Source organism: Pezoporus wallicus, unplaced genomic scaffold (genome assembly GCF_028554395.1).
Source record: "Pezoporus wallicus isolate ANWC-B61680 ecotype Strahan unplaced genomic scaffold, APGP_CSIRO_Pwel_v1 contig_3847, whole genome shotgun sequence".
Classification (NCBI taxonomy): Eukaryota; Metazoa; Chordata; class Aves; order Psittaciformes; family Psittacidae; genus Pezoporus; species Pezoporus wallicus.
The window spans coordinates 3,606,078-3,627,243 of NW_026639842.1; the positions used below are offsets into that span (position 1 = coordinate 3,606,078).

At 37.3% G+C, this 21,166-nt stretch overlaps 1 protein-coding gene across 1 annotated transcript in view; it reads left to right on the top strand.

The window, feature by feature from the left end:
- PAXIP1 (PAX interacting protein 1) overlaps nt 1-14,666 on the top strand; it is a 37,007-nt gene extending 22,341 nt beyond the window's left edge. The window contains 15 exon segments of the mRNA XM_057416437.1: nt 654-1,383; nt 2,183-2,277; nt 3,227-3,322; nt 3,533-3,670; nt 5,015-5,136; nt 5,681-5,865; nt 6,002-6,045; nt 8,612-8,679; nt 9,064-9,166; nt 10,036-10,204; nt 11,654-11,754; nt 12,780-12,914; nt 12,998-13,073; nt 13,649-13,708; nt 14,180-14,666. Coding sequence (XP_057272420.1) covers nt 654-1,383; nt 2,183-2,277; nt 3,227-3,322; nt 3,533-3,670; nt 5,015-5,136; nt 5,681-5,865; nt 6,002-6,045; nt 8,612-8,679; nt 9,064-9,166; nt 10,036-10,204; nt 11,654-11,754; nt 12,780-12,914; nt 12,998-13,073; nt 13,649-13,708; nt 14,180-14,196 — 2,139 coding nt within the window. The 3' untranslated portion in view covers nt 14,197-14,666.
- The last annotated feature ends 6,500 nt before the right edge of the window (nt 14,667-21,166 follow it).

Consider the following 21,166-nt stretch of genomic DNA (forward strand, 5'->3'; position numbering starts at 1 on the left):
AAATTAAACTCCAGATTACTTTAGCACTCTTTATAAACCTAAATCTATTATTCTGCAGTATGAGTTGGTTAGTTGTTTTTTGTTTGTTTGGGTGTTTGTTTTTTTATTTTTTTTTTCCACAAGAAACTATTAGTGCTCAGCAGATAAATGTTTGTATTTTGGATTCAGTTTAAAAAGTAGAGCTAAATAAAAATTCCTGAGTTGGTTGAAAAGAAAGGAAGGTTATATTAAGTTCCCGTGTTTCAAACAGCACTAGTTAGTACAGGCATCATTAGCAATTTTTGACTTAGAGACTATGGAACTAAACCTTAAACTTAGCAGGCTAACAGGGTCATAAAATGGTATTACAGTTGATAGAGTTGATCAATGTAGTAATTAATACAGTAATGATACTTACAATGCTGTTGGAGATAAAAATAATACAGGGATGGGTTTTATCTTAAATTTTTCTAAAATGTACATTGCCTTATATTAGGAGCCACATGTAGCTTTTTTATGTGTTAAGTCATGTCTTTTCATTTTGCTATTAACAGTTAAAGGTGTTTTTTTCTTTTAGCTCACAATGTATTTAAGTGTAGGTTTTCTTTTGATAGTTGTATTTTCCCAGTATGAATGACAACAAAAAGGTCACAAAATTAATCTTTGTTTTCTAGATATTACAATCACTTTCAGCACCTACAAAAAGTTTAGAACAGCAAGTAAATCATAGCCAACAGGGACATCCAAATGTGGTGCTGTTTAGTCAAGTGAAACTAACACCAGAGACACATTTATTACAGCAGTCACATCAAGCGCAGCAGCAGCAGCAGCAGCAGCACCATCCTCTTTTACACCTTCAACCTCAACAACTTATGCAGCTACAACAGCAGCAGCAGCAGCAACCCCAGATTTCCCAGCAGTCCTTCCAACAGCAACAGCCTCATCAGTTTTCACAGCAGCAACAGCAAGTTCATCAGCAGCACCAGTTCGCTCAGCAGCAGCTTCAGTTTCCACAGCAGCAGTTACATGCGCAACAGCAGCTACACCGTCCTCAGCAACAGCTCCAATTCCAACAGCAGCATGCTTTGCAACAGCAGCTTCATCAGTTGCAGCAGCAGCAGCTACAGCAGCAACAACTGCAGCAGCTACAGCAACAGAATCTGCAACAACAACAGCTACATCATCATCAGCAAATACAGCAGCAGCAGTTGCAGCAGCAGCACTTACAGCGATTGCACCAACAGCATCAGCAACAGCAAATGCAGAATCAGGCAACACAACACTTAACTCAGACATCTCAAGCACTACAGCATCAAGTTGCAGCCCAGCAGCCGCAACACCACCAGCAGCAACAGCAACAACTGCAACAGCAGCCTCTTTTTGGACACGATCCAGCAGCAGAGAGTTAGTAGTCATTGCCGTCTGATCCTGGAAAGAAGTGGCTAATGACATGACATAATGTGGGTTAGAATATCAGGAAATAGTGCTGGGTTGTATGGGGTTGTAAGACTTAGAAATGCCATTCGTGGCTCGGGAGCTGTTCTACTAATTTTTAGGCAAATAGATTTCAATTCTAATTAAGGATAATCTAGTAACCTGAAAAAGCAGGAGAACATTCTCTTTTCAGATGTATAATTTTTGCCGCTAGCATATAAATTACACTAGGAGAACAGCGTTAGTCAATGCATACCCATACTGTACATTCTTAATTTATTTTTTCCCCTTTGGAAGAGGGCAAGGGGGAAGTCTTCCTAACAGCATAACAACTGGAAAGACAGCTTAAATTTTGGAAATACTAGTAAATTAATGAGGATTCAGTTTCAGAGGTAAAGTTGTCATACCTTTGAATTCTGTCCATCCTAGTAGAACTGAAAGCTTTTTCATTGTTTGACTATTCATAGCTAATCAATATAAAAGTGTAAGTTACGTTTTCCTTTTGGTGCCCCTTCAGCCTCTCTTCCTTCAGGAGAAAAAAACCAACCAAGAACAAAAAACAAAGCCAGGGCTGAACTGTGCCTTTAGATGTGGCTGTCAGCTTTGAAATTTTGAATCCTGCTTTTTACAAGAAAGGTTTAGTTCACAATTAAATGAATGTTATATCCTGGTAATAGGAAAGGTTAGTGTAGGAAGTGTGTTTTGAGATTAACTTTTCAGACTAGAAAATGTTTAATTTTTTGTTCTTTCATGTGCCAAACTATTCTAGTTCCAGAAGAGTATTTCCTGCTGGGCTGTGTCTTTGCCATTGCTGATTACCCAGAACAGATGTCTGACAAACAGCTGTTAGCGACCTGGAAGCGGGTAAGATTCTGTTGTGTTTTGAAAAAACTATGATAACATAATGTCATAGTAACGAAATTCTAAAATTAATTATTGGAAATATTTCAGTGCTACTCTTTAGGCATCCTTTTGTGTAATGTTTGTGTTAGAACCTAAAAGCCATTATTCAACTGCAGCTGACCAGGAAAAGTAATAAAAGTGCTTTAGATGTGCAGCCTGGTTGCATTAGGTCTTTAGTCAGAACATTAGCTAAAATAGTTACAGTTTTAACTATTTCCCGACTATTTGTGTTTTTAGTCAGACAGCTGTAGTACAGCAAATGTAGTATAGCATTGCTATCTGAAACTTGATTGTATAAAAAGACTCTTTTCTTGCATATAATCTTGGCATTTAGTAGCCTGTGAGGTATCCACCTGAGTGCATAAGATGGAAGAATAGAGTGTTTCTATTTTTTGCCAACTTCTATTTTTCAGAAAAATCTGATTGTATCCTTTCCTAAATGAGAGGACTTTGATGTTCTTCAGAAACTTCTGATGGATTTTATAGTTGAATTTTCCCTACAATTTTGCATAATCAAGTAAGCTGTTGACATTTTTAACAGCACTTGTATTTATTGCTGAGATAGAATTAAATAGAAAAACTGTTTAATAGTTATACTGCAAAAATAAAAGTGAGAAGGGTTATTTTTGTTTATTTATCTTTTTGTTAATTCTAAAAAAAGTAAACTTTTTGTATCTCAGTGGAAAGGTGCATATTTAATTTTGTTTTCTCCATTTTATTTTTTTTTATTGTTTTTCAAAAATGTTCTTAAGCTAGATAAGAAACCTTTTTCTGGGGGGTAACTATTCAGTGGAATACTACTAATGGTGGCAGTGTCCTAAAGAGTAGTCTTTCATTTCAGGCTGTTTACTTCTTAGGATAATTTAAAAATTGTTACGTATTAGATCTTCTGGGCTTGTTCTCTTACCAGATCATTCAAGCACATGGTGGGACAGTGGACCCTACCCTTACGAGTAGATGTACACATCTTCTTTGTGAAAGCCAAGTCAGTAACATGTATGCTCAGGTAAGCAAACCAGTGACGTGTATTCATGCATGCTTCCATTTTATTACTGTAAAGGTAGGGCTTTTCAGTATGCACTTCATGCTTAGGTTGCAAGTACAGAATGAAAGTTTTTTGTGATGTGCTTTTCACGATTTGTTGTTTATTACTGTACAGAAGGTTTAAATAAGATGTATTTTGGATTTCAAAAGCTGTTTATGCATATATTCATAGGCTTTAAGAGAAAGGAAGAGATGTATTACAGCACATTGGCTGAACTCAATCTTGAAGAAGAAGAAAATGGTACCACCTCATCGAGCCCTTCATTTTCCAGTGGCATTTCCACCAGGAGGAAAGCCATGCTCTCAACATGTAAGAAGAAAAAACTTACTTCTAAGGAATGTTTGTTTCATGACATGAGCAGCATAAAAGTACAGCTAACAAGCACATAACTCGAAGCAAAATGTACATTTCTTTTGTCACAGAAAAAAAAAGCTTTTGTTAATCTTAAAGTCGTGTTGATGTGGTACTTACTACTGGGTGGTTCAGAGTGCTTTACAAGGCTTGCTGTGCTCTGAGCAGGTGGGAGTAGTAACACCTATTAATGTGTTTGTGTGTGAAGTACTGTTTTAGAAACTAGGGTGCAAAGATTACAAAAGTTAAACATAGGAAGATGGCAGGAATTCAAGCTGTGTAGGTTTTTATTAACTGTATGTCTAGCAGTATATGCTTCCTTTACCAAAACCCAGTTATTTTGAAGGGATTTTTTGAGTTTTTTTCTGTTTCTGGGTCAGTATTTAGCAAATGTCAAAAAAGGAAGCCCATGCTGTTAATCAGAGAATAGAGATCACAGGTCAGTAGCCTGTGGAATGAGGAGCACTGAGGAAGCTGAATTTTGTGGGGTTGAAAGGTAAAATTGGAGATGAATCAGGTACATCTTGAAATACACTGCAGTATAAAACAAGATGCCAAAGTATGTCATGTGCTAGATGCATACGTACAGGATGACAGCCTGGCTACTAGCCTGTTCTAAAAGGCATGAAAAGAAATACAGGTTTGGTAAAATGAAATCATAACTATATGCATGTGAACACAGTGGTTAGTAGTAAATGTGATTTGTAAAGTAACAAATGTAGTTTACTATCAATAACAAAATTGCTGTTGCCATTTCCTAAATAAAAGGAGCAAATGGCCAAAATGAAAATTTGGCAAGACTAAGGGTAGGAGCACAAGAAGTGGAATTACAGTTCCCCACCTATGATCAGCTGGCACAGTTTATTTGGCTTCATGGCAGAGTAAAGCAGAGCATTCACGAGATATTAAAAGTAGAGTAGGTCAGGTAAGTAAACATTTCTCTGTCTCCCTGAATATAAAGAGCAGCTGAAAAGAGGCGAGACGTGTGAGAAGAAAACTAGGTATGAGTTCTTTTCATAGTAAAAATGTAGTCTTTAAAAATGAGTAAAAGCTGACCAGCAGAATGAAAATGAGTCAGAACTAGTGCTAGAAACCTGACATTTTTATGTATAAACAAATCCATTTTAATTGTACTTTATATATCCTACAAGCCATGTTTTAATGAAGTGCCTGTATGTCCTAGTTATGGTACCATATATTTCATTGTAATATAGAAAAATAACAGAAAAGTATTTTCAGTAGGAGTGGTTTTTAAGTACCGTTTATGTTCAGTTACTTGTCACTCTCTCTTTCTATTTGTAGATAATTTCTGTGACAGGTTTTGTTGACAGCGACAGAGATGACCTCAAACTAATGGCCTATCTAGCAGGTGCCAAATACACAGGCTACCTGTGTCGCAGCAATACGGTTCTCATCTGTAAAGAGTAAGTGGTTTGTCTCCACAGTACTCACGTTCCCAGTAGCCTATTGCCAGTTAGTGCTTTTCTTAATGAGAGGTGCTAGTTACATCTCGTTATAAGAATGTTAATTTTAATCAATTCTGTGGCTTAATAGCAGTAAACTTAGTGATGTTGTTTCTTGAAATAAATTCCTACACACTGCTACGTGATAAATTTGGTCTGAAGACAGGCAAAATAAAAGTAATTTCTGATTTCACTTCTTTGCAGTATTACATCTGTTAACATCATCTACAAATAAATAAAGGGATTTTTTTTAATTATTCTTTTAAAACATTGGAGGAGGGAATAAGTAAGTTAAATCCATATCTAACTTCATTCCATTTGGGGCAGAAATTTTCCCTTAATTGAATTGTTTTGGTATGTAGAACAAAGGTAGTTTCTGAGAGTATCTACTTCGTGACAGAACAGATAATAGGCCAACACAGAAATACGGGTATTTTAGGCTTAACTATCAGAAATTGCTATTCTGTCTATTTAACTGAATTTTTTTTTTCTTCTGAACAACAAGGCCCAATGGCTTGAAGTATGAGAAGGCTAAAGAGTGGAGAATACCATGTGTAAATGCGCAGTGGCTCTGTGACATCCTGCTAGGAAATTTTGAAGCTTTACGGCAGATACAGCACAGTCGGTATACAGTATTCAGTCTCCAAGATCCACTTTCTCCTAGTCAACATCTAGTTCTAAACCTTCTCGGTAAGAGTTTCGCTCCCAAAATTCGTGTTCTGCAGCATTTATGTATGCACCTGTTTAATCAATAGAAGCATGTGTTATAAATAGTTGCAAATAACTTTGCAATGGTTTAATTTTTGTTTTGTTCTTTGTTTCCTAGATGCTTGGAGAGTCCCATTAAAGGTATCACCAGAACTTCTAATGGTATGTTGAACTATGTATTCAGTTGTTCTTACAAGATCACTCTTAAGTGTTTTTAATGTGGGAGCACATGTGTATATGGTGTGAGCGGCATGCTAGCAGGACTTGCACAAAATCATACTGAACTTCCTGGCTGTCCTTCCTGCTACTCTATAAATGTTTTCTTTACTTAATGTTGAGAAATCTTTTGCAGGAGCTGTGCTATGATATAGAAAATCAAGTTACTTTTGAGGCATCTTGGTCTAGTGCTTCACTCTTCAATTTTTACATCAGACCTTTAGAAAGGGCATAATATTTTTTGAGTCACTACCTAACACTATACGAAAATCAGGCCACTAAGGGTTTTTAAGTCAGAACGCCTAAAATGAGTTAAGAATTTTATTGGAATATTCGCTAGATTTTAAATAGGATAGATAATGAAAGTTAAGGGTGGAACTAAATATGTCTTTTTATCTTTAAATATGGTATTTTTATATCATTTCTTAGAAATAGCATAAGAACTAAAGTCATGGGCATATATACCACATATTTTATAGTCTAAAAATATATTATGCTTTAAAAAGTGAAGTTGGTAACCCTGAAAGTAACAGCAGTGTAAATGAATAATGAAGAATGTACCTTAAAAAGATATAAAACATTGAATTCTTGAGATGTAGTGTATTCTATGAAACATGCAAAACATTTGACAGGTGTAAGAGCTGAGGTAGAAACTGCAACTTATCTCCTGAACTGTTTCCATGTTTTGAATATGTAGAAAACTATTTCAGTTTTTGTATTTTAAATTGACTTCCCACTTCAGATTTATACTTGATAGACACTGTGAAAATGGTTATCTTGATGAAGGTAAATCCCAGTTTGAGGTAGTGAGCTTTCAGTTTATTTGTACAACAGGTGACTATCAGATAATGTTTTATATTGCACAAAAATGTTTTGCCATACCTCTGGATCACTTAGTCATTTTGTATACCCTTCAAAAAAGAGGAGCTTAGTAACTGTTGTAACTTAACTTGTACTAATACTTTAAATGGTGTCAAGGCACTATTTGTTGTTTTCATACTTTTCAGCTTTAGAAATGGCCACTACTGTATCCCTGGCCATAAGTTTGAAATATTCTCCTTCTAGACCCCTGTGGAGTTGTTTTCTGGGCCCTTAGGAAATTAATTTTTAGGAAATTGGTCTTTTAAAAATGCGTATATTTTTCTGAAGAAGGATGCATTCTACTGGTGACAAGAGACATCTTCAAGGAGATCCAGTATGCACTGTTGATCTTTAAAATAGCCTTAACTAACTTAGTTTTTGGTTTGTTACCACCACGCTTTGCTTTCACACTGCAGTTGAGCACATCTTAAAATCGGTCTTTTGCCTTCTATGTGTGACTCAGACCAAGTAGTGATCCGTATTTCATCTTCCGTAGCAAATAGAGAGAACTTAGGGGTCAGAAGCTGTTTCTGTATTTACTGTATGGGGACCCTTCTTACCAGTGTGAAGTGAGAATCTTGTAATTTAGATTGAAGGAGATTTCTGGAGGTAATCTTGTCCACCTCCCCTCAGGGTGCTTACGCATGAAGAATATGATTTGGTAATAGAAAATGCTGGGCATGTGGAAGTGTCAGATATTCTGCCTTCACAGCAGGCATTTCTGTTTGTCTTGGGATTTAACGTATGGGTTCCTCTTCTGATGACAGATGTCTTTCAAACACTGTTGATGCCTCTACCTTTTGCATTTCCATAGTCAAAATGTCTATCAAAAAGTGGGCATGTGTGCTTTTCTTACTAGTGATTGTTTGGCATAAAAATGCACATCCTGAGAGTAGGGAACAAACTTCTGTGGCCTGTTCCTCCCAAAGGACTGTCCTCACAGCAAGGCTAGAATAATGCTGCCTGTCTTCCTGGTCATGTGCCTCCAGCATTCCTCATTAAATTTCAGGTGTAAATTTGAAGGTTAAAAAGGAGTATAAGTCACACACTGCTGTAGCCGACAGCTGTGATTTCAAGTTACTCAGGCCAAGGACAGCCTAAAAGCTACATTTCTCTATCCCTGAGGAAATGCTGTAGTGGCTCACCTAGTACTGGAGAGGTGTGAATGTCTGTCCATGAGTACCTGAGCATCCTCTGGAGCTTCTCTTTATGTGACTAGGGAACTTCAGTGTGTAAAATGCAGGTGTCACTGTTCTCTGTTGATTCTTAAGCACCAGTCTTAATGTATTTAACAAATGGGCAGTTTTTTCTCAGTCTCTTTCTCATTTAATTATTTAGATTTTCTTTTGATGAATATCAGCTTTATTTAAAGGAAAAAAAAGTCCTACAGTATTTCAGTTTTTATAAACTTAAGGGGTTACATGACTTTGTGGAGAAGCTCTGGTTAATGCTCAGCTTTGCTTGAGTCAGTTGTATAAGCAATAGGTGTACCTATTGCTTACAGTATGTGTTCTGTAGTTTGTGTCTTTCATTTGTTTTTAAGTTTCTTTAATAAAGTCTCAGAATATCAGTGTATAGTTTTCCTCTTTCAGAGCAGAAGTTGTTTTCCCTGTTCAATTCAGATACAAACGTGTAGATTGTCTAATTTCAGGGTGTGAGGTTGCCTTTGAAACCAAAGCAAAATGAATCCAGTCTTCAGCCGTCTTCCAAAAGAGCAAGGTAAGAATAGCGAGCCATTGATGCCAGTAGTCCTTGATTGACATTCCACAGCAGTGTCAGCTGGCCGCCAGTCTGCTTTCCTCCTGTGTCCTGCTAATTGAAATAACCATTAATGGGTTTTTTTGCACATTGCTGGCTACTCAACTGGTAGTAATAAAACAATACTGAATGAAGTAGTAAGAGAATTGGAAGAGAACAGAAGCAGGAGGATATGTTTTGTTCTCAGCGTAGTAAGTTTTTCTTCAGAAGAAGATTGATCCTGTCTAATTCTTATTCATCTGAGCATTTCCATTGGTAGAAGTTGCAAGAGTGTGCTTGTCTAGTTTTAAAGTAATACCATTTTGGGCCCAGACTTCACATTCTGCTGTATTTCACGTTTTGTAGGATTGAAGACTTGCCACCACCTACTAAAAAACTCACCCCAGAACTGACACCAATGGTGCTTTTCACAGGATTTGAACCTATGCAAGTTCAACAGTACATTAAGGTGACTTTCATGATTGTCTTGTGAAATACATTGAAACATCTGGTAACTTTTTGCTTGATGTTCAGTTGTCTTGATTAAGTAGCATATACTTGATTAGCATGTAGCTAGTGGATAAAACCCCATACTTATAGGGGCTGAAGTTAGAGTGTAGATTTATGTGAAGGGAGTTTTATTTGGTAACTGTTCTGCTTTAGCTAACTACTTCACACTTCTACGCTAGTTGTTTTTTCTTCCCATTCAGTTGTTTTAAAAAGCAAGAAAGCCCCTTCCCCATTTGTTTTGAATCAGCAAACTTCATGAGCAAATTTAGGTGAGAACAGTAGTGATGGCTGTACTGCATAAAACCCAAGATTCTTCTAGTGTAGTTGTTATCTAATACTAAATGCTTCACAGAAAGCTGATGACAAAACTTATGGCAGGTGTGAGATAATAGGTTCCCATGGAGGTTTTGTTCTGTTCCCTAATAAAGCTGTCTCAAAACTTTTAAGTAATTTGTAACATTCTTTTAACACTATAAAAATCTAATAATTCCTTGAACCTTAATAATTACTAAATATTCTTTCCAAAAGAACGTTTAATTTATGTATTTTTTTCACATCTTGGCTGAGGTTTGAAGCACAGGGTTGTTTTGTTTTTTTACTTTCACTCTTGCCAGGTAAAATTTATGTCTGGAAATACTGGGTTTTCAATGCTATAAACTCTGTCAAAATTAATCACCTTTAGTAAAAAATATACTATAATACAGAAATATCCTCTATTTACTGTTTCGTTAGGAGCTTAGTTCTATTGATGGCATGATTCTTCTTTTTTTTTCCCCTGCAATTTTAAGGGACTGTTCCATTCTGATTTGGTTTTTGTGCAACTTTTAGAAACTGTATATCCTTGGAGGTGAAGTAGCAGAATCTGCTCAGAAATGTACCCATCTAATTGCAAGTAAAGTGACCCGAACTGTCAAGTTCCTGACAGCAATTTCTGTAGTCAAGCACATAGTAACTCCAGAGTGGTTAGAAGAGTGTTTCAAATGCCAGAAGTTTGTTGGTAAGTTAAACTAGTAACAATTTTTATAGTAAACTTAAGATTCACTGGCAAGTGTACTTAAATATACTTCGTTATTTTGACTTCTGACTTAAGTGTTTCTTGCCAGTTCTCTAAAATGTTTAGTTTTTGAAAGCAAAGATTATAACAGCAAGTCTGACTATCATAATTCACAGCTTTTGAAGAACTATGTAGAAGGTTTTGTAAAAAAAAATTTTAGTCCTCTTTCAGTGGGCATTTTGTTTCATTCAGTTTTAATTTGATTTAGTACAGGCTTTTTTTCCCTTAAATGAAGTAGAAACATCCTTTATAAGTTTGTTTTAGCGGGATTAAGTTAGTTGGCTGTTGTTAAGCATTGTATTTCTTCCTTGTGTAGCCATTTGTGGATTTTACTTGTGGTTGCCTTAGTTTAAGACTTCTTAAAAGCCAGTGATTTGGTTTATGATTGTTTTATGCTTTTTACTTGTTTTCTTGCAAAAAAATTATATATATAACGTGCTGCCTAATCATCATCATGAAGGCTTAAATCTATGGATGATTAACGAATAAACCAGCAAACATTTTTTTTAAATCTTGAGAAGGCAACTTACTTGGTTCAGCATTGGTGAACTGAGAAATTAATCCATTTGGAAGCTATTAGAAGATAAAGAAAGTCCGGAGGTTTAAAAGGACGACTGTTTTGGTGTATTATTTGAAGTACTGTACTTGCTGACTACTGAAGTTTAGTCAATTTTTAGCTAATGGGCTGCCTTCACTTGTGTACCTAGTACAATGATGGAATACATGGCAGTTGTTTACGAAAAATGACCTACTGGTTTTCTTTGTCTTAAGGTATTAACACATCTCTTGCAGGTTGTCAGATTGTCCTTGGGAAGACCAAATTGTTCTCCATATAAATTTTTTTTGTTCTTTAAACTTAGATGTTTTGAATTACATCTGATTTAGAAATACATTTGACTCAGCTTTTTGTGGAAAGGTAAAGTTAAAACTGAAACTCCATCCCTAATAAAAGGTGAAAAATCAGCTGGATATCAGGACAAGAGAAACAAAGTTTTCTCTTACTGGTGTGTGAAGAGTTTAAGGCACTTTCTGGGCTCGCATAGGTTGTCACAGTGATTTGAATTTAAATGTAATCGTTTTGCTCCTTTGCTTGTAGAGAGTCAACCAATAAAATTTAGGAAGCTACTCCAGTAAGTTAGAAGAAGAGCAGTGGCTATTGCTAGGTTTACAAGTGTAAAATGCACTCACAGTTCTTTTGTCTCCCAAGTAATTGTGGGTCACAGTTGTAAGAGCCCTAATAAAATGAGATACTATAATCATGTTAAAATCAGTAGGTGTTTATTACCATTTGGAGTCACACTGCCACCAGCATTTTCTGATCAGATTATGTCCTGGGTTACGTGGATGTTTTTGTCTTTTGTGTGTTTTACACCATCAGTCTTTCTTTTTCAGATGAGCAGAACTTTGTGCTCAGAGACGCTGAAGCTGAGGTGCTTTTCTGCTTTAGTTTAGAGGAGTCTCTAAAGAGAGCACAAGTAGCTCCACTGTTCAAGGTATGCAGTTTAAAATGGCATTTAAGTAGTTGGAGCTTTTCAATGTAATTTTTTCAGCATGGGAGCTGTAGGTTTTGTAGCTGAGGACAGTAAAACGGACTATCCTATAACATGAAGAATTTGTTATAAATTTAATTTTTGCCTTTAAGCCTGTTTCCTTCCTGAGCATTGTTGGGATGGATCTAAGCTTCAAGTGACTGGATCCTGTAAAAACCAAGCTCAGCATATGCTCAATATGCATTACGTGTTCCCTTAGAAAATTGAGAGCATTGCTCTGTTACTTGTAAAAAGCCACTTATGGAGGGGACTTATTTGGGGATTTTTGTTTCTTTTTTATTTTATACTAGCCCATAAAAATGTGAATCTTAGAGTGATTTGCACTCCAGCCTCAGGGAGGTCTAGTCTGATTTGCCTTGAAGAATTCACTTTCCACCAGGCTGTTTGCTAGAATGCTGCAAGATGGCTTTCATGTCTCAATTGCAATACAGTGCAGAGAGGTGTCTGAAGGTCCAAGTTGCTAGAGATTCTTCAGCGTAACTGAATTTGAGACTATGGAGGCAAACCACCTAAAAAGGGGCATTTAAATCTAAATACTACATTTCACTCAGTTTTGCAGTTCACATAGCAGAGGGTGTTTTTTTTTTATTCCCAGCTGGTAAACAGAGATAATCTACTTTGTGATCACCTGTATTAGTCGAGTAGTAGTAAAATTTTTGTCAGGAAGTAATAAATTGGCTATTACTTAACAGCTGGAAGTTCTTGAAAGATCACTTACTTTACAGGTGTTGAAAGAGGCCCATCTAAGCTGTTCACATTGTGGGGTTTCCCCTCCAGGAAAAACGTCAGTGGTAGTAAAGGACAGCTCATCAGCTGATGAATTTGTTACCATAAGCTGTGATACCTAACATCAGTTTACAAAGTCGGCTCCATGATTGTGTAAGAGAAAAGTCACATGATAATAAAACAATGTGTTGCAGATATCAGTTAACAAGATTCTTTCTCTTATTCTTTCTTTTCTTTTTTAGGGAAAATATTTTTACATTACACCTGGAATTTGTCCCAGCCTTTCCACCATGAAAGCTATTGTGGAATGTGCAGGAGGAAAAGTGTTATCTAAACAACCTTCTTTTCGAAAACTCATGGAGCATAAGCAGAATAAAGTGTGTATAGTGTTGCTTTCTAAAATTTACTGTTAATATTTTACTGTGTTATTCTGAGCTTACAATTAGTTTCTTTTGTTTAGAGTTTGCCAGAGATAATCTTGATTTCCTGTGAAAATGACCTTCATTTATGTCGAGAATATTTCGCAAGAGCCATAGGTATGTATATGCTCATAGGTATGTATAAGAATTTGATATATATAATATCAAATTCAATGTAATTTGAACAGTATTGCTGTCATTTTGTTTTTATTATTATCATTATTACTACTTTACAAGTACAGACAACTTTTGAAGCTTTCAGATAATAGTAGAATACATGGTCTATCCTGCAAAACATGGAGAAACCTGAGCCAGCTGTCTGCTAGGTATTTCTAATTGAGGTATTTTATAGCTAAGTCACCATAAATCTCTGGAAAGGGTAGGCTTGAACTTGAGGCTTCAGTCCTGGGTGAGACAAGATTACTGGGTAATCGAGTTAGTTAAAGATTTAAGGTTTTTCCACTTTAGTTATTTTAGCCTGAGTATAGAACACCAGGACATGGTGTGCACTGGGAAGTCAAATATTCATGGCATGCATTGTGTGATGGCCCTGGTACTGGCAGGCAGTACTCTCTTATGCCTTTGTCTGAGGGGGTGGAAAGGTACTGAGTGGCCTCTCCTGACACGTGTGCAGAATGAGGAATAATGTCTTCTTAGGTTGTAAACTGTATGCATGTTTTCCATATTTCTAGATGTCCACAATGCAGAGTTTGTCCTGACTGGAGTACTTACTCAAACACTGGATTATGAATCATATCCTTTTTCTGTAAAGCCTGTCTGCTGCTTAGGGAAGTGTGGTAGTTAATTTTTTCTTAATTAGGAACCTAATGATTTATAAATGTTTAGGATGTGTAATGTTTCCTTGATAGGAGGGTAGATTAACACGCAGAAACCTATCTTAAATTCAAAGTGAAATTATCTTTTGATAGGAAATACTTCAGTGGAGGTGGGAGGTAGGCTTGTCAGAAAAGAATAGTAGTAGAATTGTAAGCAACAGGAAAAAAAATCGCCATTAAGGAAAGCGTTTGTCACAAGTTCCATGCAGATGAGGAAAACAGCTTTTTACTGAAGATTCTAAACCCTGTTTGATAAATATAGTGAAGGGACCAGTGTCTTTATGCATGCTTTTAACATTTCTGTTCTGTGTCTTTATGCATGCTTTTTTTTCATATAAGTTCTATTTTGCAGTCATTTCTTAAAGTTGTTCTTTCTTAACAAACCTACATATAAATTTACTTGATGGATAATGAAATGCCTTACTGCTTCGGAATGCTTGGAGCATTAGATCTAGCTGTTCAGCCATTGTACAAAGCAACTAAAACTTCCTGTGGATGCTGTTTTCCAGCTGTTTTCCTAGGGATGATGAGCAGTTTAAAGCAGGAAAGCAAAAATAAACTGCATCTTTTTTAGGATGTGTAATTTTATTATGCTGAAACATAATTTACTATGTTTTGTATTATACTGCCATTTTAAGAAAGCCCACTTTAGGTATTATGACCCCATTTTTAAACATTTTAACGTAAATGATGGTACTTCAGCCAAGAGTGTAATTTGGATGTACAAATAAAAGGGCTTGCTATCTATTAAATTATGGTTGTTGAAGATGAAAATGTTTTGTACTTTATTTTTATTTCTTATACTCTATTTTCTTTTATATTGATATTTTGCCCACATTTTAAATAAATGTACTTTTAAATGTTTTACTCTCTATTTTAGTGGTGGTTCATTTTTTTGAATACTGTGCAACAATGGCACTCTGGTAAGAGTAAATTACTCAAATCTTTTTCCAAGCAATGTAAAATTATTTTAAGCTTATTTTACCAGGTATGTTTTAATATATGGAATCCCAGTGCTTTAAAGGGGAATCATTGTAAATATATACATGTGTTTTTACTGAAACAAAAAAACAGCTTGAAGGAAGGAGAAACTATAACCCTACATATTATGCTGTTGTGATAACTTTTGTTTGTATAGTGAGTTTTCCTAAATAAATACTAAAAGCCAGTCTCCCGAATCCATGTTCAGTTGTATTTCCTAATACACATACGGTTCTAATAATCTGACTTTACCATTTTTATCAGTTTAGGTTCTAGCAGGTGAAAAAGTTATCCTGAAAGTATTTATTCTATCAACAAGCTGTTGAACTCTTGTGGAATGCAGGTATTCACTTGTCTGTATGGCATCAAGCATATTATAGCAGGTTGTGACCCATTCACAGAACAATTCAAAATGCAAGATAAAAAATACTTTAAACAATAGCTTATTTTTTTCCAGGCATTCTGTATTCTACGCAGAACCATTTTACAGGAAAGCTTTTACAAATACAGTATCATTAAACTGAGGTAAACTTTTATTTTTAGCTTATACAAAGGTTTCTACCAAGAGATTAGTAATTTCAAATCTCTATTTTGTGCTATGGGTTAAAATGTAAATCCACCTGATATTTGACCACTATTTCTGTTGCCATTCTTCCCATGCCTCAGTTCACTGAAGTGCTTAAACGAATTACAAACTCGAGCAGTGAGAACACAGTGGCAGTAAATTTCAAGATGAGTGAAGTCCCATGGAGGTCAGTTCTGTGACTGTTGCCTGTTACTGCAGCCTCTGGGTTCTTCAGCTATCCCAAGTTACTCCCGTATTTGGCAATGTAAGCAATAAGGGGCTGCGTGATGCTGAACAGAATGGTAAAATATCTGTCAGTGCTACTGTTGGCAGGGTGACAAAATGTAGTAAATGAGAATTTTATGCTTTGGGTCAAGATGGTTTTAAGTGAATTGGAGTTTAAAAAGGTATGGTAGAGGGTGGCAGAGAATGCTAATTTTCCCCAGATGCCATGTACTTGTAATGAGTTATGTGCTTTTTCTTAGTGTGATGTTCAGCTCTCCATACAAACAGCTTCCTCTTCATTATGAGATAGATTAAGAAAAAGTCTAACATGGAGACCTGAGATTGGAGGTCAATGACATGATTTAATACTTTAACTTTTAAAATTAGTAAAACTAAAAAACTGAGCAGTTGCAGTGGGAGTTAATTGTGGTCTGATGAGTTGTTAAGCAAATTACTTAAATTGTTCACAAGTATAGACCTGGCAAGTCTGGTCTCCCTTTACTGTCAGTGGAGGGAGAGAATATCTCTAAAACCTGACTTAGTTAAGGAGCCCTGCAGAGAGATGATCTCTCAACAGTTTAGCAAACTAGTTTAGTTATCTGTATCTTCTAGTACACAGAAAATAAGTGAGATGAATCCCACCCTAAAGAACTTCAGTAGTGCATTCCGTAAATACTATTTGTTTAATGGAGAAAAGTACACTTCTTCCCCCCCCCCAATACACTTCAGAAAATGTACTACTGAAATTACCTAATTCCATGTTAATTTCTGTATGGCTTGAGATTTTCTTCATTATACTGTTTACCAGGTTGCAAGACATTTTTGGATGCCTTTTTCTTTAAAACAAATACCAGCTGTTGTGGCTTTTGGACTTCTGAAATGTTGTAGTGTGCAAAAGTTCTTAACTTGAATAAATATTTTCTACCTGTCATGCATTCATCCCATCTTCTGTATGCCTTATAAACGGTGAATTGCCATGTCGCATGTAAATGCTGGTTTCAGAAAGAGATTTACTCATGTAGTCACTCAGCAGCACTGTGTTAACAGCGCATGAAATCAAACACAAGGCATGTGAATTTGCAGGGCTGGGTTCTAGATGCTAACAAGATGCTGAAACAGCTTTCTGCAAAATGAAGCTTGGCATTGAGGCTGGAGAGGCAAAGAAGAGCTGGGTTTGAATGTCTCAGTGTTTTCAGCCTCAGCAACATCAATAGTAAGGCTCAATAATGCATTTATGCCTCAGTAAGTGTTCTCAACCTTTTTTAGGATTAACTTCTTCCATGTTTTCCACAATGAAGCAGTGCTGAGGATATATAATACCTTTGCCAGAACTACCAGAGTTGAGAGTTTTGTGAATAAAATAGCATGTGAAAGGTGGATCTCCTTATGAAAACTATCCAAAATGCTGTCAGATACTGCATAGAGAAGCTCGAAGAAAACTGAATGCAATCAATGGAACAAATGAACCCTGTGGGAAACATGAGTGATAATGCACCTGTTTCATCATCAGTGGAGACAGTGTGTTTATTTAGCTAACATACAAGTATGACTGATTTGATTAACCTTTCAATTAGAGTAAAAAACAGAACCTGCCAAGAAACAGTCTTTCAAGAACCACAGGAGCTGTCCAGAGCCAACTGGCTTGCACAGATGTTACTGTGTGTATGATTAGTGATAGAGAAAGGGTTTGATCAAGTATTCTGATACTAGATTGCTGTTAGGAACATGCTTTTTCTTTAGTAGAAGATTATAATACTGCAGTGTCAATTTGATCCTCTCCTCAGGAAAAAATAGGTACCTTTTATGTTGTTGTTTACTTGTTTGTGGAAGTATTAGGTACATACTATAAGCTTCTGTACTTTGTAGAAGATCAGTCCTGATGTAGCAGTCACTTAAATACAGAACATTCTACCACTTAGGGATCTTCTGGATGTCAGGGAAACATAGTCTCTACTCATTACCCTGTGGCTTCTTTGCCATGAGTTATAAAGTAGAATTGTAGAAAGGAATTATGGAGGTATGGTTGGAAGAGACTTCTGGAGTTCAGTCAAGTTTTCAGTATCTTTAAGGATGGATGTACCACAGTCTGTGGTCATCCTCTCTCTGTGTTTTGCTACTCTCAAGGTAATAAAGCATCCTCATATCTGATCTGAATGTCCATTGTTCCACAAGTGGCTGTTGACACTCATTTCATCCCTGTGCAGCTCCAAGCCAAGTCTGGCTGTTACTTTCTTACTACTCTCCTAGTAAGCAGTCATGAACAGCAGCAAGACCTCTGTTCTGAAGGCTGAACACATGCAGCTCTCAGCCTCTCTTATGTATTGCACGCTTACAACCCATAATCCCCTTGATGGTCTTCTGCTGGCCATTGTCTTACTGTGTGTGTGATCCCAAAACTGGAAAAAGGTACTTGCTGCCTTGGCCTTTTCCATGTCTTTCATCGCAAGGTTCCTTGCCACATTCAGCAACAAACTTTCCTTTTTCTTTTCCTTTCCTTTTTGATGCTGTTGTGTGTATGGAAGCTTCTTATGCTGCCTTTCACATTTCTTGCTAGTATCAACTCAGGCTGAACTACTGAATGAAAAAAATCAACTGCACAGTTCAAGATATGTAAAACATCTGAGTGGAGCACATAAACGCTGAAGCAGATGTGTTTAGGAAGGTTGTGCAACTTGAATCTTTATGCAGCTCTACTATTAAAAATTCATCACACGTTCTCTAAGCACAGTTTAGTTTGTCCTCCCTCAAGGCAAATGGGTAGATGAGAAGACAGCTCTGTTGAAGTTCATGTGTATTATGATTAAATATTGTGATGCCTTGCAGGGTGCTACGAAGTTAGATAGATGGATTTTTGTTAAGTAAGCATTACACTTTTTATGGATAGAAATAAATATGGGTATAAATTTGCACTGGGAGTGGTGAAGTAGGGAATAAAACCCAGGTTTGCTAAATTTAAAGTTCACATATTGACAGCTAGTCAAAGCTCATTCACTTTCTCTTTTCTTCTGCCTGTCCTAGGCTGCTTGCAAGAACAAAGAAGTACCAAAGCAGTGGAGCCAAGGAGGGGCAACAGGAGAAAGAATGCACACAAATGAAAAAGGAAAGAGAGGCTGACCCTCAGTGAATGACCTTTCACAAATGACTCCAGGGTTTAATAGGGGTAAGTTTTACTAGAATTTCTATGTAGTAGCAGTAACAAAAACATTAATAAGTAAGTTGCAGATGTGTTTCACTTTACCTTCAGGGCTGTGAGATCAAGAGAGACTATCTCCAAAATGATCTTGTTTGCTAAAATTCATTCTGCAGGAAGCCCTGTAGGCTATAGGTGATTCCTTGTTGCTTGCTTTGTCTTCAAAATGTCTGCTAGTGTTTAAGTAAAAACACTTTCTAGGTTTATTTTTCCTAATTGTGTGAGTCTGGTTACTGCTGTGGCATGTACAGAACGTGACCAGCAGTTCTGACATGAGCAGTACCTACCAATCCCATTTCATTCTGATACTAATGGTTTCATTATCATGAGCTTGCTGCCCATCCAAGTTATTTGGAAGTGTGATCTGTGTAACAGTGGTTTAATGTGGAGTAGGTTCTGTGAGCACCAGGCAAGTAGCTTAGGAAAGTGATGCCATTTTCCTTGAAAAGCAACCCAATGTCTTTGAAACACAGCAGGCCCCTCTCAAGGGAAAGGCATGCTTGAGAAGTTTCATCACTGGGATACAGGAGTTTTCCCTGGAGGAAACCAGGCAGTGAGTGCCTGCCTGAGCCCTTGGGGGATGCTCAGAGCTCTGCTAAGGGAATTTTAACCTGCATACACAGACAATTAGGAAGAGGAGTGATGACTGGAAAAATATTGCCACCCTTACCAATAGAGTACATTTCTCTGATCCTCAAGCATTTTGTCAGAGGAAGACCAGGCTGTGGCTGCCAAGGACAAAGCATGGTAGTCAGGGGCACCCTAGATCGGACATAGCTTTGAATGGGTCTGCCTAGGACATTTCCTCATAACAACAAAAAAAACCCCAAAAACTTATTTTAAGCTCAAAAGGCCAGATTTTATTAGCCTGTCAACTAAAAGACTTTAAAATGAAGCAGCTACATCAAAGAGAAAGGAGATGAAACAGATTTTCTCCCTGCTCTCTGTGGCTTCATATATTTGATCTTCAATTTCAGATCAGGGTGCTGGGGTTGTGGGAAATTGTATGCACAGTCCTTTTTGGTGGGCAGGAAGTTTCTGTTTCCAGATACAGTAAATACCTTACTAAGCAATGATTCCTCTTATTTTCATGGCAAAGTTAGTTTGTCTTCCTAAGAGGAACCCTCTGGTGAGAAATACGTATTTCAAACAAGCTCAGAATTTTGCATGTTCTGTTAAAGCAATAAAATATTTTCAAAGGATAAAAGCAGGGGAGAGAAGAGTGTGATTTTTTTCAGGTGGCAATGGTTGGTTCCAGCCTAGGATAGAGAGAGGCAGACTGGAGCCACTTGAGCCAGCTTGAAGAAAGATCTGAACTGCAGATGAGGCCGGAAGGGTCAAAAAGTTGGGGAGCGCTAGCTGGGCTGTGTGCTCCAATGCCATGACAGATGTGCGGTAAACCAGCTTTCATTCTGTCTGCAGTCAAGTCTTCCTCTCTCACTTGGGTAAAGGGCATCTATAGAGCCCTTCTGTGGTAACTCACTCGAGTGTCCAAACCTGAATCTTGCTGTAAGCACAGAGATACTACAGGTGAGTGCATTTTTGTGTTCTTAAGCCCAGCTGGAGGGGAGCCTGTAGGAGAGACCCTGCAGACATAACTGAAGTGTCCTAGGAGGAGAAGAGAGGAATCAAAACACAGACATATTCTCTTTTAACATCCCTTGGCTGGGAGGCTTTATGATTACAGCTCACATCACCTAAGGGAAGAACTCAAAGAGGAGCTGTGGTCCAAAGCTCTTTCACAGAGTTTCAAACACAGCAAACCCATCTTTCCTATTTCTGATTCTACCTGGACTGAGTCAGAACAAGACTCCCATCTGCCTGGCAATACCAGCATCTTTCCTTCTCATTCAGTGTGTTGGTCAGTCCAGTGATTCTTATCTTCTTGTTTCATGCTGCTTTTTCCCCCAGCTCTTCCTTTCCCCCTTCCATCCAGAGAAGGCTGCAATGGCCATGTATTTAACTTTCCAGACTCCCTAGCCCTTGTTGGGCTGAAGGCTGCTTTAACTGGCTTCCCAAATGCCACCATCTTTCTGACAGAGCACCCAGTACAGTATATAAATTATTCAGGGTATTAAAAATGCTGCTGAGGGCATTAAAAGTAATCTATTTTGTGTCTGCAGTCTCTAAACCGTGCAGGGTGCTGTCTGTAGCATGAGCAGCAGCTCTCATTTCCACTTGTGCTCTCCAAACTGTCTGTTCCTCACATGCCATGGCTCCGGAGAGGAAATCCGGCAGTTTGCTCACTTGCAAGTTCCCCCGAGTTTCTTTGCAATGAACGTCCCAGCATGTCTGTATTTCTAGAGCCTTTCTCCCTCTATCAGCGGTGACTGATACGGCTTCATTTCCTCTGTTACCATCCCAAGATGTTTTTTATTGCAAACTGTATTTCTACTTCCTGTCTGTGGAACAG